Source organism: Fusarium phalaenopsidis, assembly GCF_050370095.1.
Source record: "Fusarium phalaenopsidis strain FUZ10S chromosome Unknown contig_32302, whole genome shotgun sequence".
Taxonomy (NCBI): Eukaryota; Fungi; Ascomycota; class Sordariomycetes; order Hypocreales; family Nectriaceae; genus Fusarium; species Fusarium phalaenopsidis.
The window spans coordinates 1,332,645-1,360,047 of record NW_028145405.1 but is presented as its reverse complement, the minus strand read 5'-3'; the positions used below and the strand labels follow the sequence as shown (position 1 = coordinate 1,360,047).

The window sequence follows — 27,403 nt, the reverse complement described above, 5'->3', positions numbered from 1 at the left end:
CGATTTTCTGTCTGGCGCAGATTCGTGCAGAATTGGCTCTGACGACGGTTCAAGACGCCAATTGCGATCTCAAAACTCGCCATTCTGCGCTGAAATTGGCGTGGGCTTCTCAAGTCATGTCGTTCCACCTCACGACCTCCTGCCCAAGGGCGGCTGCCCGCCAGCTCTTCGTGGCCTCGCGGGGCTTTTCAACAGCCGCCGCTCTCCAAAACCAAGTTCCTCCCGAGTCTCCCTCCTACATTCGCCTTCCTACACCCCCCCAATCCGACGAGAAGAAGCCCGCCCGCGTTCGAGGACACCTTCCGGTTCCCCGCGAGGTCTTCCCCCGCATGGAAGGTGACCGCAAGGTTCAAGCCGACTACATCAAGCAGACCGTTCCTAAGCCCGCCCACCCGCAACCGCCTAAGAACGAGACCCAAGAATGGAAGCAAAAGATGGCCAGCACCCGCCGAGAAAACTTGGAGCTGGGCTTGAAGGAGCTCTGGGCCCGAAGGAATCGTCGTGACGCCGTCCGGAACGCTCGTGTGAGCCAGAAATTCAGGGAACACAACGTTGCCGCCAAGGCAGCGGAGCGAGAAGACGATCGCCTCACTCGCAGCACCGTGCTGGAATCTGTGCTGGACACCAAGACCTACCCAGACCCCAACCGCTTCGAGCGTGCCGAGCAAGGGCGCCGCAAGGTTTGGGCCATTGAGGCTGCTAAGCGCGGGGCTCGCCGCGATGCACTGATGGAGCTCTACATCAATGCCTCCAACTTCATCGTCACTGAGACCGAGCTCAAGGCGGAAATCGAGCGCGTCTTCGACGCAGACTTCTTCAAGAAGCAGGGCACTGCCTATGGCCGATACGGCAGCTCAGAGAACGTCTGGGACATACATGGCAAGCCCACGTCTATTGCCAACATGTTGGAGACCACGACGGGAGCTTCCACCAAGATTATGGACGTTTATGAATCCGAGTACGACCGCTCCGTTAAGCGACAGAAGAGGATCGCTGAGGAGTTCACTGGTGGCAAGATGGAGTAAAGCCAATCAATGCAAATTGGCCTGTAAAACATTTGTACCCATGTATTCCAAATTTCACATATTGAAGCGGCCATGACTCTCCTCTGTTGATCCCATTCGCTCAGGACACCATATTCTTGAAAAGAAATCCTGCAATTGGTTCTACATCTGATGCTTACTAGCATCGAGAACTCGATTCAACTATGCCAATACCAAAACAACGATGCCTCTGTCCATATCCAAACGCCGAGTATGAGTTGCGAAAGCACACGTCCATATATACAGCAGCCTATCCAACAGTGTGCTGCTCCCGTCTTGTGTGTTCTAATCCGTCGTTCAGAGCACTTGCAAGTGCTTCTATGTTCGTCTATCGCCTTTCGATAAGCAGAACGTGCATGGCAACGTAGGAAAGGACGATAAAAACGGCAGCGAAGATGCCCAGGTTCCTGATATCGGGCCAGAGCGCGTCGTTGTTGAAACCGAAAGAGCTCAGAATAGCCGCGCCAGGAACGGTGATGTCGAGGCCGTACTTGCTGTCGACCAGAGTGAGCTGGAGCACCTCGTTGACGATGAGTGACTCAAAGCCGTAGTGGAAGATGGAGAGCGTCTGGAGCCAGAGCGCGCCCTTGGGGGTCGCATCGTGATTGAGAAGGAATCCAGCGAAGAGAAGACTGAACAGCATAACCAAGCTGCCGATGAGGTTTGCCACACCTCCATCCTTGCACACGATACCAATAAAGAGGCACACAGCGGCGGCGGCCATGTTGAACAGCACAAGAACAAGAATAAAGTTCATGAAGTGGGTGTAGTCGGCCACCAACCCAGTCATGGGGTAGATGATTGAGCCCATCAGAATAGGGGGAATGATCCTCAGGGGGAGAATGTCAAAGAGGACCTTGGCGGCAAAGTATGTAGCAGGTGAATAGTAGCCATTGGCGCGCTCACGAACAAACAGAAGACGCTCAGTGGCGAAGACGTTGAGACTCGTGAGAGTGCTGAAACCGAAGAGAGCAAGGAGGAAGAAGAACAGACCGAGTCGGTTCTGGAAGCCAGGAATATCATCGGTGAGTCCATAGAAAAGGTAGCCCGAAAAGACGGCCAGGATAATGGCAATGGCGTAGTGGGTAAGCATCAGCATCGGGTTTCGGTACAGGTTCTTCCAGGTTCTCTGGGAGAGGATGATGAACTGTCGCAGATAGCCAACACGGGCATATCCCTTGCCGACAGCGCTAACATTGACATTAGGTCCCTCGGCGGTGTAACCATTCGAGTTCGGGCCGTTGGCGTGTTCTGCGGTGTTAATCGCCTGCTTAATCTCCTCGTGGGTCAAACGAGCAATCTCAGAATGGGCAAAAGATCGAGTCATGATATCCAGGTCAGTTCCAGTGGCTGCTGCAGGAGGGAGGTCATGAGGATCCTCGAGAAGAGTCGTGGTGGCAGAGTCGATGGGGTTCTGCTGGAGACGATAGGCGCCAGTTTCCTCAACGCCGGCGTCAGAAGACGCTGCCGTATCAACTGTCTTTCTACGCGTAAACAGCTCCCGCTCCTGGCGAACCTTGACCGAGTCTCTGCGGGAGTTCTTGGGCCGGCTCGAGCTTGCGTCGTCATCGCCGGTACTGGTGCCAGACACACTAGCAATGGACTTGATTGCACGGGTGCTGCTGGGTCCAACGCTACCGTTATCGGGACCAACTGTGCCGTCATCAATAGACTGGGTGCTTCCGGCGTGCATAGTGAGGTCCACAAGATAGTCCGCAATGTTGAATCCAGGAGGGCATTCATAACCAATCTCGTCAAAGTAGTTTTGGCACTGGTTGAATGGTCCCGAGTAAACGGTTCGTCCTTGAGCCAACAGAATCAGTCTGTCGAAAAGAGCCACAATGTTGGATCGGGGTTGATGGATGGTAAAGATGACGGTTCGCTTGTAGTTCTTGGCCAGGGTAACGAGGCACTCGATGACGTTGTAGGCGTTGTAGGCATCAAGACCGCTGGTGGGTTCGTCGAGGAACAAGATCGAAGGACTGGTGACCAGCTCGCAAGCGATTCCGACACGTCTTTTCTCACCGCCCGAGATACCACGTCCTTTGCCTTCTTCGGAACCAATGAGAGAATCGCGAATGTGGTGGATGCCAAGCTCCTTCTCAACCTCCAACACACGCTGCTCCTTTGCAGCACGGCCCATGTCACGGGGGAGTCGAAGCAGGGCGCTGTTGAGGATTGTCTCGTGAACAGTGAGAGTGGGAAGCATTGTATCCTCCTGGTCGACGAATCCGACAACATTCTTGAAGTCGTGATCAGTAACCTTTTCTCCATTGACATAGAAGTCTCCGTGAACTTGTCCGCGCTTGTTCTTTCGTGCCAGAATATCGAGGAATGTTGTCTTGCCAGCTCCCGAGGCACCCATAATAGCGGTAACTTCTCCTGGCTTGCAGATGCCTTGGATGCTAGTGAGAATTTGCTTGCCGTTGAGAGAGTAGGCGACGTTTTCGAAGTAAAGTGACGCAGGCTTGTGGTCGGCCATCAACTTGGTGCTCTCATCGTCAGAATCCTCCAGACGAATGGCACCATAGTTCAGCCTGCGCCTCGACAGGTACCAGGTGAGGATGATAACTGCGACGAGGAACAGTGAGCAGCCAGCAATCACACCAGCGATGAGAGGTGTGTTGATCTTCTTCACTGGACGCTTGTATCCCGGTACCTCTGTCTTGTAGAGACATTCACCAGCATGACAGCCGAGGAAAATGCTAGAATCGCCGATAAGTGCAAGAATCAAGGCATCCATCTCGGGTTCCTTGAAGGCACAGTCGTGAATACCACCATTCTTCTGGGTGCACTCGAAACGTCCGGGACCTTTAATGGATTGGTCGAGGAAATCGGTGAGATCAATGGATCCATCCTTGCCGCAGAGCATTCGATCGGGAACACAACTGCACTTGATCTTGTTGCACTTGTACGACGTGGTGTTTTTGGCCTCTTGCCAGTCGGCGCTTGAATCGCACTCCTCGAGGTGGCAATAGAAGGATTCGACAGCGTCAACCCAGACTAGATGACAGAGTTAGTAGAAAACGATAAGGGTGGCGGTGTAGCCTACATTGGAAGTCACAGGTCTTGTCTTCCTGCTTGCAGGTGAAGGTCACCTCAGGACGCTGCTTGCCAAGCAGCGAGGTAATCTTCTCGTTGGTGACATCGCAAATCTGATAGTTGTGGTTGACAACTTCACCGTTCTGGTAGCAGACACCACCCTCGCCATTCTCCATCAATGCGTCACAGGCCTTGTTGTCGGTACAGACGTTGCAGTTGATTCCGGTCCAGCCTTCGTCGCATTTGCAAGATCCGCCAGAGCGCATGGGTCGGTCTTTTCCTCGAGAAAGAGAGCCGCAAACTATACAGGAGTTAGCGATATTTCTCGGATGGGGACAGCAACCGAAGAGGGGTCGTACGGGGCTGGAGACAGTCGTCGCCGCCAAATCCCTCTGGGCAGTCGCATTTGCCGTTGAATTCGTTACAGCCAGCATATTGCGCGCACGTATGGGCCGGGAGAAGGCAGTTGAAGCTGTACAGTGCCTCTGTTAGCTATTTGACGCTGCAGAGATAGAGAGCGTCGCGACGTACCAAGGAGGACATCCATCTGGACGATCTCCCATGAGGGCCATCTGGGCGCGCAGTAGATCCGTTTGCGAGTAACTCGTGTTATAAGACCCCATCGCAAGGCCGGGCAGAATTGCCACGACCCCAAGGAGGAGGCTCCTCAATCCAGAGGGAGCCATGACTGCAGCGACGCCGATACGATGCAGTTCAATGATGGAGCGATAACGATGCGAGGTGTTGAGGTGACGACGATCAAGGTGATGGGCACCCGCGACCGGGATAAGCTATTTGGCCGATGGTGGCCCCCGCGTCATGTTAGGCACCCGACCGAGGCAGGTACGGCAAACGTGCTTGCACCAATGACCAGCCAGTCAGCCAGCCAACCAGCCTCCGAAGAGGGACCTTCCGCCGAAGCGTTGAGACATGACTGGTTCACACAGCCACACATTTATGGGCCTCATGACTCGAATGGAGCTATCCACCTTCCCCAACCCCAGCTACTCAGCCAGGAAGACGAACCATGAGGACAGACTTGGCAGTTAACATCTGACCTTTGAAAGGCGGGGGTGGCCAATGGGGTTTGAAGCTTTTAGCCGTGATGGATATAAACCCGCAATCAGGAATGGGAGTCAAGATGATAGATAAGAGTCTGTTTTCGTTCAACAATGTCGCTTGAACGCGACGAAACGTCAAGGTGTTTCATGCCTGAGACGCCTGGAAGCAGAACTCGTGACGTCATGGAGCTCTAACACAATCGATGATTCGGAGCAAGCGAATGAACAATCGTTTGCATTCTCATGACGCCAGTTTTGCCAACCCATGACATGTCATAGATAACCGCAACTGTAGCGCATACAGTGCCAAATCCACACTTGTTCTACTACGGAGCGGTGAGTAATCAGGGTGGCTGGCTTGTTATCCTCGCCGGTTCCTTACCCTATATTCGTCATTACGCCCTATTCTACCGCGTCTTTCTAGTCGCAACCCGTATCAGAGTATTGCCATACATATTTGAGTCTAGCCGATAGTGTTCGCTATGTAGGATCACATTGGTTGGGTCTGGGGGTTTATCTTCGTGAGACTTAAGTGTCTCAATACAGGATTGGTGGAAGTGCGCATTTACAGTAACAACCAACCATAAAGTAACGATTTCAAGCGCACCAACAGATAACGCCCACTCAACATAAACTCATGACGGCCACCTATGCGTTCCATGCAACATTGGTTGGTCTTTGTCCTTCTAGAGGGTAAAGCGGTAGACTGTGGAGATAAATAATCAGGCGGGTCGGGAGAAACACGGCTGGGACGGAGCGCTGGCACTACAATTGTATGTGGAGAGCGGTGGTGATTTCCTCGACTCGCCTGATAACGAAAGGTTGAGACGATGAGATAATAAAGATATGCGGAAGGCTTGAACACAGCGAAAACTCCATACGCGTGTGTAGGGCCTATGAGACAAGGCGAGTGACTCTGAAACCCCTGGGAAAGCAACCCCGAGAAAGGTCACCGTACCAGAGGCAAGAAACTCCGAGTAGAGCCCCACGAGTGGAGGCATGATTGGCAGCGCCATCCCCGGATCCATACTCCATTCAGCAGGGGTGATTATGGTTGTGGAGAAGCTGTCAGCAATCCACCTTCAAGCATTGGTTTGCAACAATAGGAAGGGCGCGCAAAGGCGCGCCTTGTAAGGAGATGAGGGTTTGGTTTGACACGATTCAGCCCAAGTTCTGTCATTCTGGAGATAATTTCATGTCTAAGTGACGCTGGACTCATGGAATGACAAGCCCAAAGGCGTCTGAAGGCGGGGCTTGCATCTGCTCCACACATCTGCTGATGGATATCTATATCAAGACTCATATCGAAGCCCAGATCAAGTTGAACTGAGGCTGTAGATTCAGACAAAGATCAACAACATCATAGCAATCATGGTTCGCATTACCCCCTTCGCCGTCGAGCAATGGATGGACAAGTATGAGACGACGCCAGACGTCCTCAACATTGCCGAGACATGCGCCGCTTCTGTATCCATTGACGACCTAGTTGGTCTGTCAAAGGACCCAGCGGCTCCAGGCCCTATCGATACCAGCATCAAGCTCACCTACGGGCCTATCCCCGGAACTCGGACGCTGAGGGAGCGAATTGCTGCTCACTGCAGCACCGAGGAGACGCAGCTGGCGGCCGAGGACGTTGTCATCACTCAAGGCGCGATCGGCGCCAACTTTCTGTCCCTTTACACCCTCGTTGGACCGGGAGACCACGTGGTCTGTGTCTACCCAACTTACCAGCAACTCTACGATGTTCCCCGGAGTGTCGGTGCTGAAGTTACGCTGTGGAAGCTGCGTGCGGAGGAGGGCTTTGTCCCCAATGTCGATGAGTTGACCAGCCTGATCAAGGAGAACACCAAGGTATGAGCGAACAACACCGGAAAGTCCTGGAGGCAAAGCTGACGAAGCTACTAGATGATCATCATCAACAACCCTAACAACCCCACAGGAGCCCCGATCTCGACCGACATCGTGCAGCGCATTGCACGCGTGGCGGAAGAAAAGGGTATCATCCTCTTCTCCGATGAGGTCTACCGCCCGCTCTTCCACGGCGGGGCCCTGGGAGAAATCGAAGTACCGCTTCCGGCAACCACACTCGGATACAAGAAGACTGTTGTCACTGGATCCATGTCCAAGGGGTATGCGTTGGCCGGCATCCGAGTGGGGTGGGTTGCTAGCAGAGACAAGTCCATCATCTCTGCCATCATGTCGGCACGCGACTATACCACCATCAGTGTCTCTCAGATAGACGACCAGATTGCAAGCTACGCTCTTTCGCCAGCTGTTCGGCCGTCACTGGTTGAACGCAATATGACACTGGCAAGGACCAACGCAAAGCTGGTGAAGGAGTTTGTCGAGCGCCACAAGTCAGTGTGCTCATGGGTTGAACCTAGAGCCGGAACGACGGCCTTTATCCGGTTCACTAAGAACGGCGAACCCGTGAATGATGTCGACTTTTGCCTGGACCTGTTGGACAAGACTAAGATCCTGTTCTGCGCGGGCTCGCGTTGTTTTGGAGGTGATGAGGATTTCAAGGGTTATGTTAGAATGGGATACGTCTGTGAGACGGAGGTTTTGGTCGAAGGCCTGAAGAGGCTCGGCGACTACATTGACAATAGCTTGTCGTAGATAAGAGAGCATGAAATGACACCATCAAAGGCTTCAGATTATGGGCATGTCGCGTGTTGAAACAACTTCCATACCGGCACCGGAAAGCATCGAAGAGATTTGGAAAGGCGTGGGGCTGAACGGATAGCGGCAAGCTCGCGGCCGAGGCGTCGTCAGCCTCTTCTAGCTCGTCCAACTAATCCACGGCATGTGGGCGTATGCGGGTGCAAATTGCTGGGAGAGAGGTGAACAGAGGCGAGGACAAGGCTAATGGCGTCAATTAGTTAATCGAGGCTCTATCGTCTGTGGAAACTGGGTCAGAGGCTGACAGCCGTCCAATGTGAAGGCGCTGAAGATCATTTCTTGGCCGTCTCACCCGCGTCAAAACAGCCTGTGCCAATTTCGTATCGACACTCCCGAGGCTCGCATCAAGCGCGCAACGGGACCATCCGACAGTCGATGGATGGTAATTAGGCGCGGTCGCCGATGCAAGTACTGTACGGATACGACGCACCGAATAACGTGGATTCGATAGCGAGAAAAGAAAAAGCAGAAATCTCACGGCTCATTACACCGACCATGCCAGACAAACGAACGTGACCCCCGGCCTCGTAATTCCTGGCACCCGCCCGCCCAGACGACGATGACGACTCCTCCGCGCTCACGCCTTCCAGGGGTCCACGAGGCATCTTGGCGCTAATGTCCGGAGAAGAAAGTACCTTTCATCTGTCGCTCGTTGCCGAACAAGAGGGTTGCTTGCGTGGCCCTCGTGCCGTTCTTCCATCTCATCCACCTCCTGTGAACTCGATTCTTCTTTTTGCTGACTGTCGTTGACCTTGATTCGCCCATCATCTCTCGCCCCCCTGTTATTTCTATTCTTCATTATCCTCCTCGTCCGTCCCTTCTTGTCCCATGCTCCACCGCAGCAGTCCTATCCTCGGGTCCTTTACCCTGTGTTTCTTTGCGTGGTGTTTTCTGAGACATCCTGCTGTGTCCTAGGCTGCTACTCGCTCTGCGCCTCTCTGCACAACTCGACAACTATCTGCGATTCGACAACACCCCTTTCCCTCTGCAGGAGAGAAAGCATCCTTGAGGGATTGGCCCCTCTGGTTTCGACTGGCTGGCACTACGCCCATCTGACTACCCTATGGAGGAGGGTGGCGTTTGTCCACTCAGCGCCATTCCTAAACCTATTCCGCCCTGCCCTCGGACATATTGCTGCCTGTACCTGCGATGAAGCCGTGGGTTGTGGGCGCTTGCTTAGTTTCGACATGGGGTGTCGTGCAAGCACAAACCATACAATGGAACGTTGAAAACCATCGCCATATCCCCCGGGGCTTGAGTCGCCGCTCAGAGTCGACTTTTGAAGAGGTTGTTGAGAACAAGAGATCGGCGGGAGGCTATTTTTCGGAAATCGCAGTTGGAAACCCACCTCAAAATATCACCCTTCAGCTGGATACTGGTAGTAGCGATGTGTGGTTCCCTTGGAGTTCTGCAGATATCTGCGAAGACAGCTCCAACGGTGGATGCCCCTTTGGAAGCTGTAAGAACCTCACTATTCCGCATGCAGCCTGCAGCTCCGTTACTGACGGTTGACGACAGTTAACCCTGACAAGTCGCGTTCATTTAAGCATGTCGGCCCCGGCTTGTTCGACATTACCTTTATCGACAACAGTTACGCAAAGGGAGACTATTTTGTCGATCACTTTGAGTTTGGCGGCGCAGTCATCAAGAACCTGACCATGGGACTAGGGGTCGATACCGACATCCATTTTGGACTAATTGGCATGGGTTACGCCAGCAATGAGGCTGTGAGGGATACTGAGGATATTATTTATCCAAACCTCCCTGTCGCCATGTGGCAAGGAGGCTACATCAGTACCATCTCTTACAGCTTATGGCTCAATGACCTCGATGCTAGCTCTGGGAACATTTTGTTTGGGGGTGTTGACACGGCAAAGTTCACTGGAAACCTGACTCGCATCAATGTTCTACCAGTACAAGGCCATTACCTCCACTTCCTCGTCGCCTTGACCTCAGTGGTCGCTCGCAGTCCTAGTGGAACCGACACTCTCACATCAGATAGCTTCCCCATCAAGGCGGTGCTCGATTCAGGAACCACCCTTACCTATTTGCCCCAAGATATCACGCATGAGATCTGGGAGGAGGTCGGCGCCGTGTATTCATCCACATATGAAGCAGCTGTATTACCATGCTCCCGTGGTAAGCACTCAGGAAACTTTACCTTTGGGTTCGCTGGGCCCGATGGCCCTCGCATCACTGTGGCCATGGACGAGTTGGTCCTCGATCTGAATGACGGTCAGCAAACACCCACCTTCGAATCAGGGGCATTCAAAGGCGAGTTAATCTGCTTTTTTGGAATCCAGAATGATTCGAGCACGATTTCCATTCTGGGAAACACCTTTCTTCGATCCGCTTACGTCGTTTATGATCTGGTCAACAATGAGATCGGAATCGCGGCGACCGACTTCAATGCCACCAAGAGTGAAATCGTCGAATTTAAAAGCTACGGCGCTACGATACCGTCTGCAACGGTAGCACCCAATCAGCAAAGGGCGACTGAGACGCCTGAAGCCACCGAGAACAAGTTCACTGCCGCCGATGGATTCCAGAAAACCGAGGGCGATGATGATGATGATGACGACGATGACAACGCTGCATCTCTCCTGACTCCCTCTGGAACCAACACAGCGCTGGTCGCCGCGGCAGTGAGCTTCATGCTCATTGGAGGAGGAACCTTTTCAATGAATCTCCTATAGGGAAGATGCTGAGAGGTTGGCTGCATAACACAAAACGGCGAAAAGTTCATTGGCTGGCGTTTCCATACCAAGGGTTGATTGAGTTACTGTAAAGATGGGCTGATTTTAGGCGTCTCAACGGAGTGAGGGATTCATCAAGGACCAAGGCGCATTGGGCGGTAAAACTCCTACAAATGATACCAGAAACTACGATGAAAAGAATAGAATTAGCATAAAAATGTTTTAACCAAAGAATTAGACCCAACTGTGACTTTTATTGAACTGAACTGAACTGAACCGGGCGGTCGGCACGACTTTAACTTACAGGGCTCATGACCGTTGGCGGGAATTAAGCTCTCATGGCGAATCAGGAAGCCGCGTGCACGTGCGGCGCCTGCTAATCCCGAAGAAAAAGTTTCCCAATGGGCCGCAGATCATTAGCAACCCTCTCCCCAACTTCTTCGTTGGAGTCCAAATATTGCAAAATGAGGGCAACGAGGGCCGCCAGATGGCTCAATTGCCGTCTGCTATTCGGCACACAGCAGCCGAGCTGTGGTAGCCACTTCTTCAACGTCTCCCCCGCTGTCCCAGCCTGGGAGAGCCGACGAGCCTTCAGCCAGACCAAGCGCACCTGCAGTGCTGCGCAAGAAGCGTGAGAAGCCAATTGACCCCATTCTGGTACTTGACACATTGCTGATGCCCTTTATTAGTCTCAAGAAGGCCCAGGAGGACGCTGCGAGCTTGACACCCGAGTATGTCGCTGCCAACATGGACCCCGAGGAGGCTAAGCGCCTGTCTCGAGTCCGTAACATCGGTATCGCTGTATGAGCATGGTGCCCCTCGCCGAATCGCCCCCCTCGCTGACCCAATTCGACAGGCGCACATCGACAGTGGAAAAACTACCGTCAGTGAGCGAGTTTTGTTCTACACCGGCCGAATCAATGCGATCCACGAGGTGCGAGGCAAGGATGCCGTCGGCGCCAAGATGGACTCCATGGAACTCGAGAGGGAAAAAGGCATCACCATCCAGTCTGCGGCCACCTTCGCCGACTGGAAGAAAACGGAAAACGGCAAAGAGGAAACCTACCACTTCAACCTGATTGATACCCCTGGTCACATCGATTTCACCATTGAGGTCGAGCGAGCTCTCCGAGTCCTCGACGGTGCTGTCATGATTCTGTGCGCTGTTAGCGGCGTCCAGTCTCAGACCATCACTGTCGACCGTCAAATGAAGCGTTACAATGTCCCCCGAATCTCCTTCGTCAACAAGATGGACCGAATGGGTGCCAACCCCTGGAAGGCCGTCGAGCAGATCAACACCAAGCTCAAGATTCCTGCCGCTGCTATCCAGGTTCCCATTGGTGCTGAGGACGAGTTCCAAGGCGTCGTCGATCTTATCAACATGCAGGCTATTTACTTTGAGGGTCCCCGTGGTACCAAGGTTCGCGTCACCGACCAGATTCCTGGACCCCTCCAGGAGCTTGTTAAGGAGAAGCGCCAGGCCCTTGTTGAGAAGCTTGCCGATGTCGACGATGAGATTGCCGAACTGTACCTCGACGAGCAGGAGCCCACCAACCAGCAGATCAAGGATGCCATCCGTCGCGCCACCATTGCCCGAACTTTCACCCCCGTCATGATGGGCTCTGCCCTTGCCGATAAGGGTGTTCAACCCATGCTCGACGCTGTCTGCGATTTCCTGCCCAACCCCGCTGATGTCGAGAACACTGGTCTGGACAAGTCCAATGAGGAGAAGACTGTGAAGCTGGTTCCCTACAACTCTCTGCCCTTTGTCGGTCTTGCCTTCAAGCTTGAGGAGAACAACTACGGCCAGCTCACCTACATCCGAGTCTACCAGGGCAAGCTCACCAAGGGCTCCTACCTGTTCAACTCCCGAACCGACAAGAAGGTCCGAATTCCCCGTATTGTCCGTATGCACTCCAACGAGATGGAGGATGTCTCCGAGGTCGGTGCCGGTGAGATCTGCGCCGTCTTTGGTGTCGACTGTGCTTCCGGTGACACCTTCACTGATGGCGGTCTCCCCTACACCATGTCTTCCATGTTCGTCCCTGATGCCGTCATGTCGCTCTCCATCAAGCCCAAGCGAACTGGCGATGCCGACAACTTCAGTAAGGCCATGAACCGATTCCAGCGCGAGGATCCTACCTTCCGAGTCCACGTTGACCCCGAGAGTGAGGAGACCATCATTTCTGGTATGGGTGAACTGCACCTTGAGGTTTACGTCGAGCGTCTCAAGCGAGAGTACAAGACCGAGTGTATCACTGGCCAGCCCCGTGTTGCCTACCGCGAGACCATTGCTCGCAAGGCTGACTACGATTTCCTGCTGAAGCGACAGAGCGGTGGTCCTGGTGACTTTGCCCGTGTCGCTGGTTGGATCGAGCCGAACGACAAGCCCGATGAGAACCACTACGAGTCTCAGGTCGTTGGTGGTCACATCCCCGACAAGTTCCTGTCTGCTTGTGCCAAGGGTTTCGATGTTGCTTGTGAGAAGGGTCCTCTTCTGGGCCACAAGGTTATTGGTGCCAAGATGATTGTCAACGATGGTGCCACCCACGTTACTGATTCTTCCGATTACGCCTTCAACCTGGCTACCCAGATGGCTTTCCGAAAGGCCTTCAACGATGCCGGCGGCCAGGTCCTCGAGCCCCTGATGAAGACCACCATCACCGCCCCCAACGAGTTCCAGGGCAACATTCTGATGCTCATGAACAAGCGTAACGCCACTATTCACGACACCGACATTGGCAGCGAGGACTTCACTCTCATCTGCGACTGCAGTCTGAACGCCATGTTTGGCTTCAGCTCCCAGCTTCGCGCTGCCACTCAAGGCAAGGGCGAGTTCAGCATGGAGTTCAGCCACTATGCCCCGGCTCCTCCTCATCTCCAGTATGTATCCCCTGATGATTGAAATTAGTAACATCATGCTAACAACCTCTACAGGAAGGAGTTGGTTGCCAAGTACCAGGCCGAGCTTGAGGCCAAGCGAACCAAGTAAAGTGGCTCTTGAGTAAGAGATATGATGGCCGAGCATTTGGGAATGCACCGGCTATGGGAGGCACAACGGACGCTGTGCCGTGTTGTAAAATACATGTGGATGAGTGTGTATGATCTTGTAACATATTACCATGGATGCTGAGATGCTATTGATTTGGGACACGAAAAAGTCTATCACGCACTTAGACGAATGGTAAAAGCTGGATAGGGATTACTGCCGTAGATAGGCAGTGGGAAACGATGGGCAAAAACCAAGGAGTATAGAATATACAATCCCCTCTAGACAGATTCTTGTAATTGTCTATTTTTTGGTGTTGGGACTCCTAAACTAGGTACATACAATTGCCCGCTACTCACATTTCTTGGAGCAAAGCAACTGTGATCCAACCCAGCTATCCAACTTTTGGGGTATTCTTACAGACGTCGGAGAATATCGGCGACGACCTCCTCGGTGGTAGCCTTGCCACCCAGGTCAGGGCTCAGGAGCTTACCGTCCTCAAGGTTGCCATCAACAGCGGCGTAGATCTTGGCAGCAGCCTCCTCCTCGTTAAGGAACTCGAGCATCAGAGCGGTGGATCGGAGAGTGGCAATGGGGTTGGCAATGCCCTGGCCCTGGATGTCAGGGGCGCTGCCGTGGCAAGGCTCACCAATGGCGAAGCCCTCACCGACGTTGGCGCTGGGGACGAGACCCAGGCTGCCGACAAGGGCAGCAGCGCCGTCGGAGAGAATGTCACCGTACAGGTTGGGGGCGACGATAACGTCGTAGTCCTCGGGCTGACGGAAGAGCTTGTAGACCATGGAGTCGACAATCTGCTCCTCAACGGTGATGGAGGAGTACTTGGGGTCCGCGAGGGCCTTCTTGGAGGTGGCGCGGAAGAGACCATCGGTCTGAGACAGAACGTTGGACTTGTGGGTGATGGTGACAAGGGGAGACCTGTGGATACTGGCAGCACCGGTATCGCGGATCTTCTGGCGACGGAGGGCAATGTCACCAGCCATGGCAGCAATGCGGAACGAAGCCTTCTCCGAGATGCGCTTGATGGCCTCGGCAACCTTGCCCTCGGGGGTCTCGTGGGTGGTCTCCTGCTTGACGTACAGATCCTCAGTGTTCTCGCGGACAATGACCATGTCGATGGGCTTGGCGGCGGTCAGGACGGTCTTGACGGGGCGGACGTTGGCGTAGAGGTCGAGCTTCTTGCGCAGGGCGACGATGGGGCTCGAGTAGCCCTTGACGGCCTGGGTGGGCGAGCTCACGGCGCCGAACAGGGCACCATCGCACTCATTCTTGAGGACCTCGACGGTCTTGTCGGGGAGGGCGGCGCCGGTCTGCTCAAAGGTCTCGAAGCCGGCCTTGAGGTCGACAAAGTCAAACTTGAGGCCGAGAGAGGCGGGGAGGGCCTCGAGGATGCGGCGGCCGGCGGGGATGACTTCCTTGCCGATGCCGTCACCGGGGATGAGGCCTGAAATAATTTGTCAGCTTGGCTGTGATCTATCTGAGCTCGTATCAAGATTGCGCACCGATTCTGAGGGTTCGGAGGGACATGGTGGGCGCAATTGAAGGTGGAGAGGTTGTCAAAGTTTCGTCGTCCGAGGACCGGAGATGGATAAGAAAATCAACGGCAATTTTTGGTGGTGTCGGGGAAAAATTGGCCGGCTGTGAATAGCGCCGGACCGGGGGAGCAAGGCTTACAGCGACTTTTGGTGATGACAACACGAGAGCTTGATTAATATTGCTTCTTAATATTTCATTTCATCTTTTGAAGTAGATATAGAATCTATTTCGTTTCTGCACCTGTATTCCGATCACGGCGCACAAGACTCATTCATCCAGTATCGTTAATAGGTAGCCAAGTCTTGATAACAGGCCACTTCAGTGATCGACTCCTGTATGCTCCGGACTTGGGCGTCACTCTTACGACTTGCTTCAACCAAAAGACGCAGGGACTGTCGAACGATCGAATCTTGTCAGCTGCTGTCGTTTATTCCTTGGCCTCAACCTTGTGCGAGAGAGAGCTTGACCCCAAGACAGGCCAGTGAGTGTGGGGGAAGAAGAGCAATGAGAGACAGGCGACCCCACATGAGCTCATGCCATCAAATGTCATGTTCAGCAGCAAATGAGCTCGCCTGCCTGGCCAACAGAAGGGGGGGTAGCTTGCTTGTCAAGAGTCAACGATGGAGCTTCTGGAATCTCTTTGGGGAAATATGTCATTTCCACGAGGCGCGGCCGAGGAGGGGGACCTGAGATGGAGACGAGGAGCGGAGGAATGGGAAATAGGGGTACGGCGCGAGAGAGAGGCCCAGGAACCGATCATCTGCCATTGGCTCACAACCTGCTAGTTTACGGTCGGTCCGTCCCTTGTCGAGTTGATCTTGGGTCATTTCGACTGACTGGTTGGTTCGGTGAGGTACGGTTGGTACATAGAATTGACTGCACTGCGGTGCACATTGCAGCATGCCTGTCTGGCCTTGTATGCTTTGTTTAGCACACCAGCGCACCCAGGTGGATCAGTTATTAGTGTTGTAGACGCAGACGCAGGCTGTTTGGGGTGCATGAATCCTCCCTCAACGTGTCACTCCAAGACGGCGCTTCCTCTCCCTATGTTTCAAAGCCAGTCCATCCCTCGATGGCACCCCAGATATTACAACGTCAAACTGGGAGGACACCTGGTTTGTTGGCCGGACAGGCTGTCAGAGTTGCTGGGCCGCCGACGCCGACGCCGAGCCAGCCATGATCGGTGGGAATTTCGAATTTCCTCATCATGGGCAATTTAATGTCCCCGGCTAAACCTGAAGTGAACGAGATCCATCCGGTGCCTCATTTCGACTGGACCCTTGCCTGTACCTAGATAGGTACCATAGGTAGCATACCTTACCTGGGTCCCCTTTAGACCTAACCCATCTGTGGCCATCTATTGAATTATGATGCGGCGGGTACGAGCTCATAGCTTGTCGAGTCGTCGACATGTCACCGAGCAACCTTGGTGGTTGGCCGGATAGAATGATATTGGGGGATCCACGACGGCCTCTTGTTTCTCTGGAAGCACCGGTTTCCCTGGAAGCAACGTGTTTACCGAGGACTTTTGTGGAATGGTGATAGGTTGTTTGCTTCGACCTCGGCGTCTCGTCGACCAACGATAGGCACGTCCGTCAGGTTAGGGCAACGTGTAGTGCAGCGCAGCGCGCCTGAAGCCGATGCCCGACTCCATCCTTTGATCTCGACCCCTATTATTCTGCAACAGCCCAGCGCAACATAACCAGCACCACCCGACGGGACTCCCAGCAGGCGGGTGCCAGTCCCTGGCCCTCCACCTCACCTCCCGAATCCAGGTCCCCCGTGGGACTGGACGGATACATCGACTGGTAGGTACCGCGTGGACTCTGAAACGCATGCACGAGTACCTCGCTAGCCCAGCTCCGAGAGGTACCCCCTGTCGGTCGGCCAGGCCCCTCAATCCACTAACAAGCCCCCCCGAGCTACCCATCCAGCCTGTGCCGTGTGTTAGGTGGTGTACGGTGCGGTGCCTGTGCGACCGACGGCGGATGGTCTGCCGCTCATAACCAGACAACACCTCATCCCATCCCAACCCATCCATCCCTAAACTTATCACATCAATCCCCTCGGACCTGCGCTCTCCTGCTGAACTGTACGACCCCTTCAAAGACCTCGAGGTCGCCCCGACCGAGCCCTTCACTGCTCTCACCCTCCCAACTCCAACTCGTCGAGAGAGAGCCCTCAGCAAGCAAGCAACCATGAGTCAGGTTAAGAACCTGCGTGCCATGTTCGAGGGCAAAGGCGACACGAGCCCGCCCGACAGAGGCCGATCGTCCGGCGCGTCCACTCCCGTCCCAGGTACGACTACTCGACCCCGACCCGCTTCCTGACGACAATGTCATGAACTTGATGATTTGCTTTGTTCTTGGGCGCACCGCTGCAATTTGCTGCTTGCATTCAAGCGAAGGAAAGCTATTCAAGTTGCTCTAGTTCCCGCCCAGTTCCAGTTGTTTCGGCCTTTTTGGCTCTTCTTGCCCTGGAGCTGTCCGCACTAGTCTCCCGCCTTCCCCCCCAACATCAGGGCACACTTCATACCGTGTCCTTCTTTTTCCCCCTTGAACCCCTTGCTGATCAAAAAAACTTGTTTTTTTCTCCACAGGCGCAACCAACGGAGTCGAGTCCCCTCGTCCGCTTTCAAAAGTTAGAACCAATTTTGTTGCTGTCGAAAAGGACGGAAGGATAGGTCTGCGAAGAGACCCCAGTCACGAATCTAGCGTTTCTCGTCGTCGATTAAGCATGGAGACCGACACCGAATCCGTTTCCACTGTCCCTGACAAGGCCCCCGTAGCTGCTGAGGAGGTCACGCGAGTGAACAAGCCATTCTTGCACGAGACAATCCCGGAATCGCCTCGCCAGCCTGTGGACGGCCCCAAGACACCCGTCGAGGAGGTCGCCGTTGTTCCAGAGCAGCCCAGCATCACCCCTGAAAAGCAGGCAGCTGAAGAGGTGTCTGCGCCCCCAACGCAACCCGCGGAACCTGTGCCAGCTTCCCCAACGAAAGAGACGAGGCAGACACCGCCTCCTACGGCTACAGCTGTCAATGGCAAGTCCAAGGCTGAGAAGCCCAAGGAGCCAGCTTCTGCAGCCCCTGCAAAGGCCAATGCCCCCAGGAAGACGGCTACTCGACCAAACACAATCTCGACCAAAACCTCCACCGCCACGAAAGCTCCAGCAAAATCTCCCGCTGCCACGAAGACTCCCACGAGCGCTACCCACAAGCCAGAACACAAACCCGAGCACAAGCCTGAACATAAGCCAGCAACAAAGGCTCATGAGAGGCCCGCACCGAGGAAGGAAACGAGGCCGGCATCCAGGACCGGCCCTTCTTCGCTGACTCGGCCCACCGCTGCCAGTGCTAGCAAGAAGCCCCAGCCGCTGAAGCCTGTGGCCAGTGAGACCGTCTTTGTCAAGCCGAAGCCCAAGTCTCCTACGAAACCGGTCCATTTGCCTGCTTCTCTGATGGCTCCAACTGCATCCTCTGGTGCCAAGTCAGGTCGTCAGGTCCGACCCTCGGCCAGCTCCCAGAACCTCCATGTGCCTGCTCGCCCTCATAGCAGGGCGAGCGCCACAGGAACAAGCGCTACCGCTGGCAAAACGATCAAGCGTCAAAGCTCGACCATCAACCGTCCACGACCAAGCTTGGGACCTCCTCCTAAGAAGGCCGCTGACCATCCCGTTACGAAGAAGGAAGCTCCCGTCGATGAAGGCTTCTTGGCCCGTATGATGCGACCCACGCAAGCCTCGTCATCAAAGACGACCGAAAAGGTGCCCATTACACCTCCCAGAAGAACTGCTAAGCGCCCTTCATCAGGCGCCGAACACAACTCACGACGCGAGAGCAGCAGCAAGCCTCCAGGAAGCGCCAGGAAGCCTTTGAAGAAGCATCCCGAGCCGAAGGATGTGGCCAAGTCTGCGGGCTCAGAGAAGTCTGCTACAGCTACTACCCCCACGCCTGCCGAGGAGGAAGCTTCTCAGCCTCCCAAGCCGGAGACACCCGAGCTCACAGTCGATGCCCCCAAGGAGCCTGAGGCAACCAGCACCACGGATGACGTGAAGAAGCCCGAGGTGGAGCCTGTTGTTGAAGAACCGGAGGCCAAGTTTGAGGCTGCCGCCACTGAGCCTGAAGAAGTTGTTGAACCTGCTCAGCCTGAGGCCGAGGCTACTCAACAGCAGGAGATTCCCGAGGAGCCTGTTCATGAGGAGGCGAAAGAGGAGGTTCGACCCGTCACCCCTGAGCAACAGAAGGAGGAGACTGCTCCTGTTGAGGTTCCTGAGGCCGCCGCCGAGAAGACCGAGGAGGTCGCTGAACAGGCCGTCGAGGATGAGCCCGAAGAGTCAGCTCCCGTCCCTGAGCCGGAGGCTGAGAAGAAGGAGAACTCTGATGTTGTTCCTTTGCTGGAGGAGGACTCTGTCCAGGCTCCTGTAGAGGAAACACAAGAGACTGTCGTGGCTCCCGAGCCTGAAGTTGAGGTCAAGGCGGAGACCGAGACTGAGGCCAAGACGGAGATGATCCCTCTGTTGGAGAAGGAGTCCGAGCCCGTCGCGGAGACGGAAACCGTTGAGAAGCAGCCCGCCGAGAACGAGACAACAACCCAGATTGATACCAAGGAAGAAGCCAAGGAAGAGGCTAAGGACGAGGTCAAGGAAGACCCCAAGGAGGAGACCAAGGTTGATGTTGCCGTGAAAGAGAAGGATACCACCACGGAAGAGCAAGTCGACGAGAAGAAGCAAGAGGTGGAGGGCGTTGCCAAGACGGATTAAACTGAATACCTACTAGATTGCGGAAGATGCAAAGCGGTTACTTTGGTCATTATTATTGAGAAGAAGGGGATGTACTTTTTGAGCTGTTGTATAGATACCTGTTTAAGCGAAGGCGAATGGTGATTTTACCGCATCTTATAAAAAGCATACGCAAATAACATGGCGGAATAACAAGATTTGGCGGTCAATAGTTGGTTGCTCATCGGATGTTGAGATTTTGATACACAAGCACCCTTTCCAGGGCTTTCATTCCATCTAGTTGTAGTTATACATGCTTTCCCTCTTTATCGTATCACACGAAGCTCTCTGGCCCCATTCACATACAGCCATCCATATTCGACATAACTCCAGCACGACCACTCATGACACCCGGCACATTAATACGCCGCCTTGTTTGCGAGCCAGTGCCTCCCGGGCCTCGAGCACACCCCGCGATGTTGAGACAAACATGCACTCTCCCAAGTTCAGCCCCGGCACAACGCCTCCATCCACCTTTGTCGGGAACCCCCTCGTCAACCTGGCGAGCTCCTTGATGTTGGCCGTCATCATGCGCTTGGGGGTGCTGATGGCATTCGCCTTGGCAAGCACGGGCTTGCCGTCCCAGTACTTGAGGCCGAGCCACAGGCGCATGGTGGCGACGTTTGCGTTGGTGACGGGCACGGGGTCCTGCGAGACCATCTGCTCAAGGGTTGGTGGGTTGGGCCCCGCGCGGTAGACGGCGGAGAAGAAGCCGGAGCGGTGCAGGGCCAGGGCGAGCTGCAGGTTGTACTTGCAGTTCTTGACGGATGTGATGCCGAGGCGGGCCTTGGAGGCGTTTTGGAGGTGCGAACACATGTTCGCGACGTTGAGGATGGAGGGCATGGTGGGCGAGGTTCGGGGGTGGTGATATGATGTGAAGAAGAGTTTGAGAGAATCGGAGGGGTTCGATTGAGTCGGCGAGTCGTTCGGTTCGTCTGGATATACACAGGACTTGTTAAAGAATGTTCGTTGTGATTGCTATCCCCGAGGGTTGACAACCCACCTCGTCGTATATTCCAAGCCTAGGCCAGAATTCCAAGATCAGAAATTACCAATTGGCCAGCAACAAGTCTTCCGCCACCAGCTGTCAAGGGTTCAAAGCGACGAAGGGCCGGGCTATCACGTTGAGGTCCGTCGAGCGTGGTATGTCTGCAAGTCGGTCCAAAAATTCAGAGTTGCGAGTATGACTAAGCTGGGAGATCGATATGTGCATATTTCTCATTGATGCATGGCGATTAAGATGGTGGTGGACAAGAAACAAGGTAGCTATTCCTTGAGAATATTAATTGAAAACTTAAAGGATGTTTTTAGGATTGAAATTGGTATTCTAGGAGAGCTTTTGGGATAACCAGGAAGAATCAATCTGTGGTGAGACTCTGACACTTTGCCTCACTCTGGATATCAAGCAGCCTCAGCCAATGTGGCCACAGAATACAGAGTCGAGAACACAGACGGAATAGTCTAGATACTCCAACATGGACAATAGACAATGGGCATGAACTTTTGTGATTATACAATACGTGCTCCCCGTTCCGTTAACCCGAGGTGGCTGACCATTTTGGTGCGGTCACCAATTGGTTGCGTGACTCAATCATGTCTATCGTACAAGGTTTTTCTCAGATGCTGGTAAACGCTTCCTTGCGGCCGACTGGCCGCTCCAAATGCCTGAATGGGAAGGGGAAGCACGCTATGAATGAGTAGAGAAGTTACGGTACTCTTAAGCGTGATCGCCTAGGTGCCGGAGTCCGTGGATGATGTGGGCGAGCGACCGGCGATACTTGTAGCCAAATACAGCGGCCGTGACGAAGAAGGGGCTGGCAATGAGTGTAAAGAAACTCCGGACCAAGACCTTGCCTTGGGAGTCGCTCTTCTTGATAACGTCCAGGTAGCCCTCGTTGCTGAAGCTCACGCGAGAGTACTTGGTCTGCCATCCCATGCGGGGGAAGTGGACGCTCATAAACTCTTCGAGGAACTTGCGGAGTCGGTACCGCCGCGAGAGAACGGAGGATCTCATCTCGACGTAGTTTTGAAGGGCGAGGTCGTTGATTGCGTGCGCGTCGAAGGGACGAACCGCCGAATACTCGGCCAGAGCCAGAGATCTCTCAAAGGCGGCCGCAGTTGAAGTCGTCGATTGGCTAGAAGGATCATTCGACTCTTCAATCTGGGCATGCTTATCCAGAATCGAAAACAAGATTCGCACGTCCTCCATTCCCGCGTTCATGCCCTGGCCATAAAAGGGCACCATGGCGTGAGCTGCGTCGCCGACGATGACGCAGGAAGAACCATAGTGATACGGCTTGCACTTGAGGCTGATGAGTGGAAGGTGAGGATTTGTCTTGAAGGACTCTATTAGCTCATCGCCGGGTATCAAGTCCGTCACTCCGGGGAAGTGCTTGTCGAAAAAGCTCGGCAAGCTGGAAGGGTTGTTTTCGAGTTCTGTAAACTCTCGGCTTGGCATGAAGAGCGTGCATGTGAATGAGCCGTCCTTGGTCAAAGCGTTAGCGCAGAGCATCAAGAGCATGAGAGTCACTGCTTACATCACTAGGAATAGCAATAAACATAAAGTCCTTGCCAGGCCAAATGTGCAAGTGGTTGGGCGATATCTTGAACTTGGCCATTGGATCGGCTGTGTCGTCTGTGTGGACGGGCTTGAGTTGGAACTCGCACCACAAGGTGTCGATGTACTCTTGCTGGTAGTTCATCCGAGTAAACTTCATGAGATGATACCTCACAGCGGAATGAGCACCATCGGCACCGATCATGAGATCGAAGGAGATGTCGATCTCCTTGGGACGAGAATCCTTGGCCGAGCTGCCGTCTTGCACCTCAAACCACGCCTTGCACGCACGATAGTCTGCGCCCGTGAGCTTGTGGTTGAAGAAGAGCTTGACATTGGGCATGCTCTCGAGAATGTCGAGAAGCCGCTTGTTGAGTCCCGCACGGTCAATGGCGTGGATTGCCTATCGGGATGGCGTCAGCTTTAAATTCTCTCAGGTTGAGGCAATTATGCATACCCGTCCCTTGACGTCGTAGTCTTGAGACTGCTCGAACAAGGCCCCGGTTGGTCCTCTGCCGTGGATCATGCGGCCTCTCATGGGAATCGTAGTCGCCATGACATGATCGAGGAGGCCTGGCTGGCCGGCATGGCGCATGGCATTGATGCCGCGCTCCGAGATGGCGAGGTTGATGGACCTGGTGAAGTTGAGAGGGATAGTACCAGGATCTCGAAGGTCTAGACCAGTCAGTAATTGAGCCTCGGCGAAATAAAACCTCGTTGAGCAAATAAGAAAAAAGTCTTCCCTCAAGTCCTAGGATGAGAGGGAAATGTCCTGGCTCTTTGGATGCCATCAAAAAGGCCGCTCAATCATCCGATCAAGTATGACTCTATCGCGAGCCAACCGAAACTAGTAGACGAGAAACATCAACTCACCAGGTCGCAACTCATAAACCTCAACCTCGTGTCCCCTCTGAGCAGCATACAAAGCCGCCAGCGAACCCACGGGTCCAGCACCGACAACGACAATCTTCTGAGGCTTCCCCATCTTTTGCTGCTGAGAAATCGAAAGCTGTTCGAAAAGGACGAACGGAGGACGGAACCTTTTAGAGTTGGCCAACAACGTTAGTCAGTACCTAGAAACAAACTTCGGCTGAACGGTAAGTCGAGAGGCGCCCCGATAAAGGCCGTCTTGCGTATTACAGTGATAAACCCATGCGACCCACGCATTGGATAGGTAGTAGAGTTGCATCCGCAATTTTTGCCCATGACGGTTTGTATTTTGATCAACTATTTCGCTATCTATTGCTTCCTGGTTGCGCGAGTGCACGTGCGCATATGCCAGGCAGGGTTGTTTTCATGCGGGACCTCAGACATGCGGTTTGGCGTCCGTCTTTGTGACAAACCCTCTCCTGCTTTGCCACGTTGTGTAGGCGTTTGTTTGGCGGCGCAGACTGCTAGTACTAATTACCCGTGGCGCTGTTCGCAGACTTGCTGGTACCGTGGTCAAACACGGGCAGATGCACGGAATGATTGTGTCTATAACTCGTCGACCCTTCAACAGGGCGGCACCGCTTGGGGGCTGACGAATTAATGTTGATGGCATTCAGAAACTGTGGTTACCGGCAGTTGGCATATCAACGTTGGTCAATTCCAAGTCAAGGTAGTTCTTAATATCCTTGTATTTGTAATCCTAGATCTTGTGCAATTCAGAGGGGCTCCAAACCTCGTTATGCTCGAATCTCTTATTAGGTGTTGAGGCCATCTGCCTTGGCTTTTCACCAGTGAAGGGAGAGTCATGAGAAATAGTATATATGGACATTGCAATGCGGCTTAGAAAGATGCACTTGGGCAGCTCATGGAGTTGGTCTTGGCTTGGTTGCGAGCTACACTTTCAACAGACCCATGGATCCAGCTCTGAGTCGACTCAGTCCCCCACCTTCCAAAAAGGGATCCGTTTCAAACCGTCTGGACGGCTTCCCGTTTGCTTAAACGGGCAGTCTAATATCTACTTCTTATACCTGGCAGCAAGAACTTGACCTTACATCGAACCTAGATTAAGCAGTAACTGCTTGGATGATGAAAGGGTTGGATGAGATGTTGACCTGAGATTCCTATTGTTAAGTAGAGTTTGCTGTGATGTGCTCATTGTGTCAATGTGACTGTCGGACATTATGGTTCAGGCCTCTTGGTACTTTGACCCAACACCTTGCTATTTTGCTTGCCCTCTTTTCTGAAGCAATCGATCAGATTCCTTGGACATCATATGTAATCGTAAAATGCTTCAAAAGAAGAAAAGCTCATAATCGACTCGTTTGACCGCATGGGCGCATAAAATTCGTTTTGAGCATATGCAAGGTTCGTGCGCGGGCACCGTTTTCTCGGCCGACCATACCCGCCCCGTCCGTGGAGGATCTTTTGCCCCCTCGAAAAGTTACACCACGAGATTTGAGACGAGGAACGAGACTTGTTGCACGCACACATTCTCGTGGCTTCACTAAATTTCCTTTATAAATCCTTTTCTCACCGCCGAAGCGACTCGGACTCTGTTCTCCATTTCCTGCTTTCTCCAAACACCCGCCCACCAACACCGACACCATGTCCGAACCCCCCGCCAAGAAGAAGTGCATGGGCGCCGACTGCGAGAATGAAGCTGGATCGCTGCAGTGCCCGACCTGCCTGAAGCTCGGCATCAAGGACAGCTTCTTCTGCTCGCAGGACTGCTTCAAGAAGAACTGGGTATGTGCCCATACTACGCAAAAGGATTCACAGCTGACAATCCTGTAGGGCATCCACAAGACCATCCACAAGTCGCAAAGTAATATCCTCCACCACTTCATGGCTCCGAAAGCAATCTCACCAGATCCAGCTACCGGCTACTACAACCCGTTCCCCAACTTCCCCTACTCCGGCTCTCTGCGACCCGTCTATCCTCTCTCCCCGCATCGAACCCTCCCCAAGTCGATTCCTCACCCCGTGTGGTGGCAAGATGGCGACCCCAAGTACAGCCGCTCCCTCAGCAGCCGCAACAAGATCGACATTCTCGACAAGGCTGGACAGGATGCTATGCGAAAGAGCTGCATGCTTGCGCGAGAGGTCCTCGACATTGCTGCCGCCGCCGCGAAGCCTGGTGTGACGACCGATTACATCGACGAGATAGTTCACAAGGCTTGTATCGAGCGAAACGTAGGCATTGCCTATTCCATGGCCTCCAAGGCTATTGGGCCTTTCGACGAATGCTAACAAGAGACACAGTCGTATCCTTCTCCCTTGAACTACAACCACTTCCCCAAGTCATGCTGTACATCCGTCAACGAAGTCATCTGCCACGGTATCCCCGATCAGCGTGTTCTCCTCGACGGCGATATTCTCAACATCGACATTTCCCTCTACCACGAAGGCTACCACGCCGATCTGAACGAGACATACTACATTGGTGACCGAGCTAAGGCGGACCCCGACACCGTTCGTGTCGTCGAGACGGCACGAGAGTGCTTGGAGGAGTCCATCAAGGCCGTGAAGCCCGGTACTCTGATCCGGGAGTTTGGAAACATCATCGAGAAGCACGCCAAGAAGCGAAACTGCAGTGTCATCCGAACCTACTGCGGCCACGGAGTCGGCAAGCTGTTCCACTGCCCTCCCAACGTCCCACACTACGCCAAGAACAAGACTGTCGGCGAATGCAAGCCTGGAATGACCTTTACTATCGAGCCCATGATTGCCCTGGGCAAGTACCGAGACATTACGTGGCCGGACAACTGGACCAGCACAACCATTGACGGCAAGCTGACGGCTCAGTTTGGTAAGTCAATCTACAAGAAGTATAAGCTGGGCATTAGCTAACACGTGGTGCAGAGCACACTCTTCTTGTGACGGAAGACGGTGTCGAGGTGTTGACGGCGAGAAAGCCAGACTCTCCTGGTGGCCCCATCCCAATGCCTGGCACAGAAAATGGGGAGGCGGCAGCATAAATTTGAGATGAGCTGGGGTTAATGTCGAGCCAAATGTTTAGGTGTATGTAGAGTTTTGGGGAGCGAGTTGATTGATAGATGTATACCGGGGAAGCATTGTGGTGAAGATTCGAGGGCGTTGAAAGGGTGATCACCAACATCTAAGCAGGCATCCAAATCCAAGACTGATCTCTATTTCCGCACGTTCATCCATGCCATACCAATTTCCACAAGCATGTGAATCACAAGAATTCCTAAGGTCTAAGTGAGGTGTTTCGACAGGTGGATATCAGACCGACATGTTTGGTCAGGTCATTTTCATTGCGTCCATCATGGACAAGGAGTCGAGCTTATCCCCGGATGCAGGGCAGGGCTGTGGAGTGACGCAGATGGCTTCAGGCTGTCAAGTTCCGCACGCAGAGATAGAGACAGAACAAAGGAAGACACACGACCCTTGCCGCGGCCACATCCGCCGTCTGCCCGTCCGTCATCCTGCCCTCCAGCCCCCCCTCACTGACAGCCTAGCGCAGAGCTCCAGAACTCCAAAGGTCACCCAGCCACATGCAGGCGCCCAGCGGCCACGCCATGCCGCCACTCAGGGCGTTTCCCAGCGCAGGGGAACAGGGCATGGCCCGCCATAGTTACAGGGGGGTCTTATGCTGCAGACAGCCCAGAGGCAACGCACGCAACATCAATGCCAGCGCAGAAACAAGCAACCCAGCTTGCGCAGCTCGAGGTCCATGTGTCCCGTCGGGTCAGGCAGGGCAGCAAGCGCGAGCCGCTTCCATCATAGCCGCTAGTTTAATCTGGGAAGCACTTCCACTTGCCTCTCCACCTCCACCTCCACCTCCACCAAAACTCACCACCGCTGCTACCACCACACCATCCTCCTTCGCCCGCCACCAAGATTTCTCTCTCCTCTCTACTCTCCCTCTTCCCCCCACATCTTGCCCTTGATCTCGTCGACCAGGCCACGTCCTTTTTTGTGCTCATCAACCTCAGCTACTCTTGATACCCGCCTGCTCCCACGACGAGGCTATCCCTTGCTTCCGCGCGCGCGCACAAATTCCATCCTCCAGCTTGTGACAGAGCTTGACAAACAGCTGTCCTCGA

At 53.9% G+C, this 27,403-nt stretch overlaps 10 protein-coding genes across 10 annotated transcripts; 6 read left to right on the top strand and 4 right to left on the bottom strand.

The window, feature by feature from the left end:
- Positions 1-116: 116 nt before the first annotated feature.
- Positions 117-1,025, top strand: LRP88_07805 (uncharacterized protein; the record flags this gene model as incomplete). Its single annotated transcript, XM_083244322.1, has 1 exon — positions 117-1,025. One exon carries the CDS (start codon positions 117-119, stop codon positions 1,023-1,025), a length of 909 nt encoding a protein of 302 aa, XP_083098816.1.
- A 346-nt stretch (positions 1,026-1,371) lies between these two features.
- Positions 1,372-4,771, bottom strand: LRP88_07804 (ATP-binding cassette subfamily G protein; the record flags this gene model as incomplete). Its single annotated transcript, XM_083244321.1, has 4 exons — positions 1,372-4,046; positions 4,096-4,386; positions 4,445-4,557; positions 4,617-4,771. The coding sequence occupies 4 exons, from the start codon at positions 4,769-4,771 to the stop codon at positions 1,372-1,374; spliced, it is 3,234 nt and encodes a 1,077-aa protein (XP_083098815.1).
- A 1,746-nt stretch (positions 4,772-6,517) lies between these two features.
- Positions 6,518-7,765, top strand: LRP88_07803 (pyridoxal phosphate-dependent transferase; the record flags this gene model as incomplete). Its single annotated transcript, XM_083244320.1, has 2 exons — positions 6,518-6,997; positions 7,052-7,765. 2 exons carry the CDS (start codon positions 6,518-6,520, stop codon positions 7,763-7,765), a joined length of 1,194 nt encoding a protein of 397 aa, XP_083098814.1.
- Positions 7,766-9,082: 1,317 nt separating this feature from the next.
- On the top strand, positions 9,083-10,524 carry LRP88_07802 (aspartic peptidase domain-containing protein; the record flags this gene model as incomplete). Its single annotated transcript, XM_083244319.1, has 2 exons — positions 9,083-9,287; positions 9,347-10,524. 2 exons carry the CDS (start codon positions 9,083-9,085, stop codon positions 10,522-10,524), a joined length of 1,383 nt encoding a protein of 460 aa, XP_083098813.1.
- Positions 10,525-10,988: 464 nt separating this feature from the next.
- LRP88_07801 (elongation factor G) lies at positions 10,989-13,516 on the top strand (the record flags this gene model as incomplete). The annotated part of the gene is made up of 4 exons (XM_083244318.1): positions 10,989-11,155; positions 11,214-11,325; positions 11,381-13,407; positions 13,462-13,516. 4 exons carry the CDS (start codon positions 10,989-10,991, stop codon positions 13,514-13,516), a joined length of 2,361 nt encoding a protein of 786 aa, XP_083098812.1.
- A 413-nt stretch (positions 13,517-13,929) lies between these two features.
- On the bottom strand, positions 13,930-15,058 carry LRP88_07800 (homoisocitrate dehydrogenase; the record flags this gene model as incomplete). The annotated part of the gene is made up of 2 exons (XM_083244317.1): positions 13,930-14,975; positions 15,034-15,058. 2 exons carry the CDS (start codon positions 15,056-15,058, stop codon positions 13,930-13,932), a joined length of 1,071 nt encoding a protein of 356 aa, XP_083098811.1.
- Positions 15,059-17,803: 2,745 nt separating this feature from the next.
- LRP88_07799 (uncharacterized protein) lies at positions 17,804-19,828 on the top strand (the record flags this gene model as incomplete). The annotated part of the gene is made up of 1 exon (XM_083244316.1): positions 17,804-19,828. The coding sequence occupies one exon, from the start codon at positions 17,804-17,806 to the stop codon at positions 19,826-19,828; it is 2,025 nt and encodes a 674-aa protein (XP_083098810.1).
- A 360-nt stretch (positions 19,829-20,188) lies between these two features.
- On the bottom strand, positions 20,189-20,689 carry LRP88_07798 (ribosomal protein S8; the record flags this gene model as incomplete). Its single annotated transcript, XM_083244315.1, has 1 exon — positions 20,189-20,689. One exon carries the CDS (start codon positions 20,687-20,689, stop codon positions 20,189-20,191), a length of 501 nt encoding a protein of 166 aa, XP_083098809.1.
- An 874-nt stretch (positions 20,690-21,563) lies between these two features.
- Positions 21,564-23,388, bottom strand: LRP88_07797 (kynurenine 3-monooxygenase; the record flags this gene model as incomplete). Its single annotated transcript, XM_083244314.1, has 4 exons — positions 21,564-22,331; positions 22,384-22,806; positions 22,861-23,078; positions 23,277-23,388. The coding sequence occupies 4 exons, from the start codon at positions 23,386-23,388 to the stop codon at positions 21,564-21,566; spliced, it is 1,521 nt and encodes a 506-aa protein (XP_083098808.1).
- Positions 23,389-24,938: 1,550 nt separating this feature from the next.
- LRP88_07796 (methionine aminopeptidase MAP1) lies at positions 24,939-26,311 on the top strand (the record flags this gene model as incomplete). Its single annotated transcript, XM_083244313.1, has 4 exons — positions 24,939-25,079; positions 25,128-25,526; positions 25,596-26,142; positions 26,196-26,311. 4 exons carry the CDS (start codon positions 24,939-24,941, stop codon positions 26,309-26,311), a joined length of 1,203 nt encoding a protein of 400 aa, XP_083098807.1.
- Positions 26,312-27,403: the final 1,092 nt, after the last annotated feature.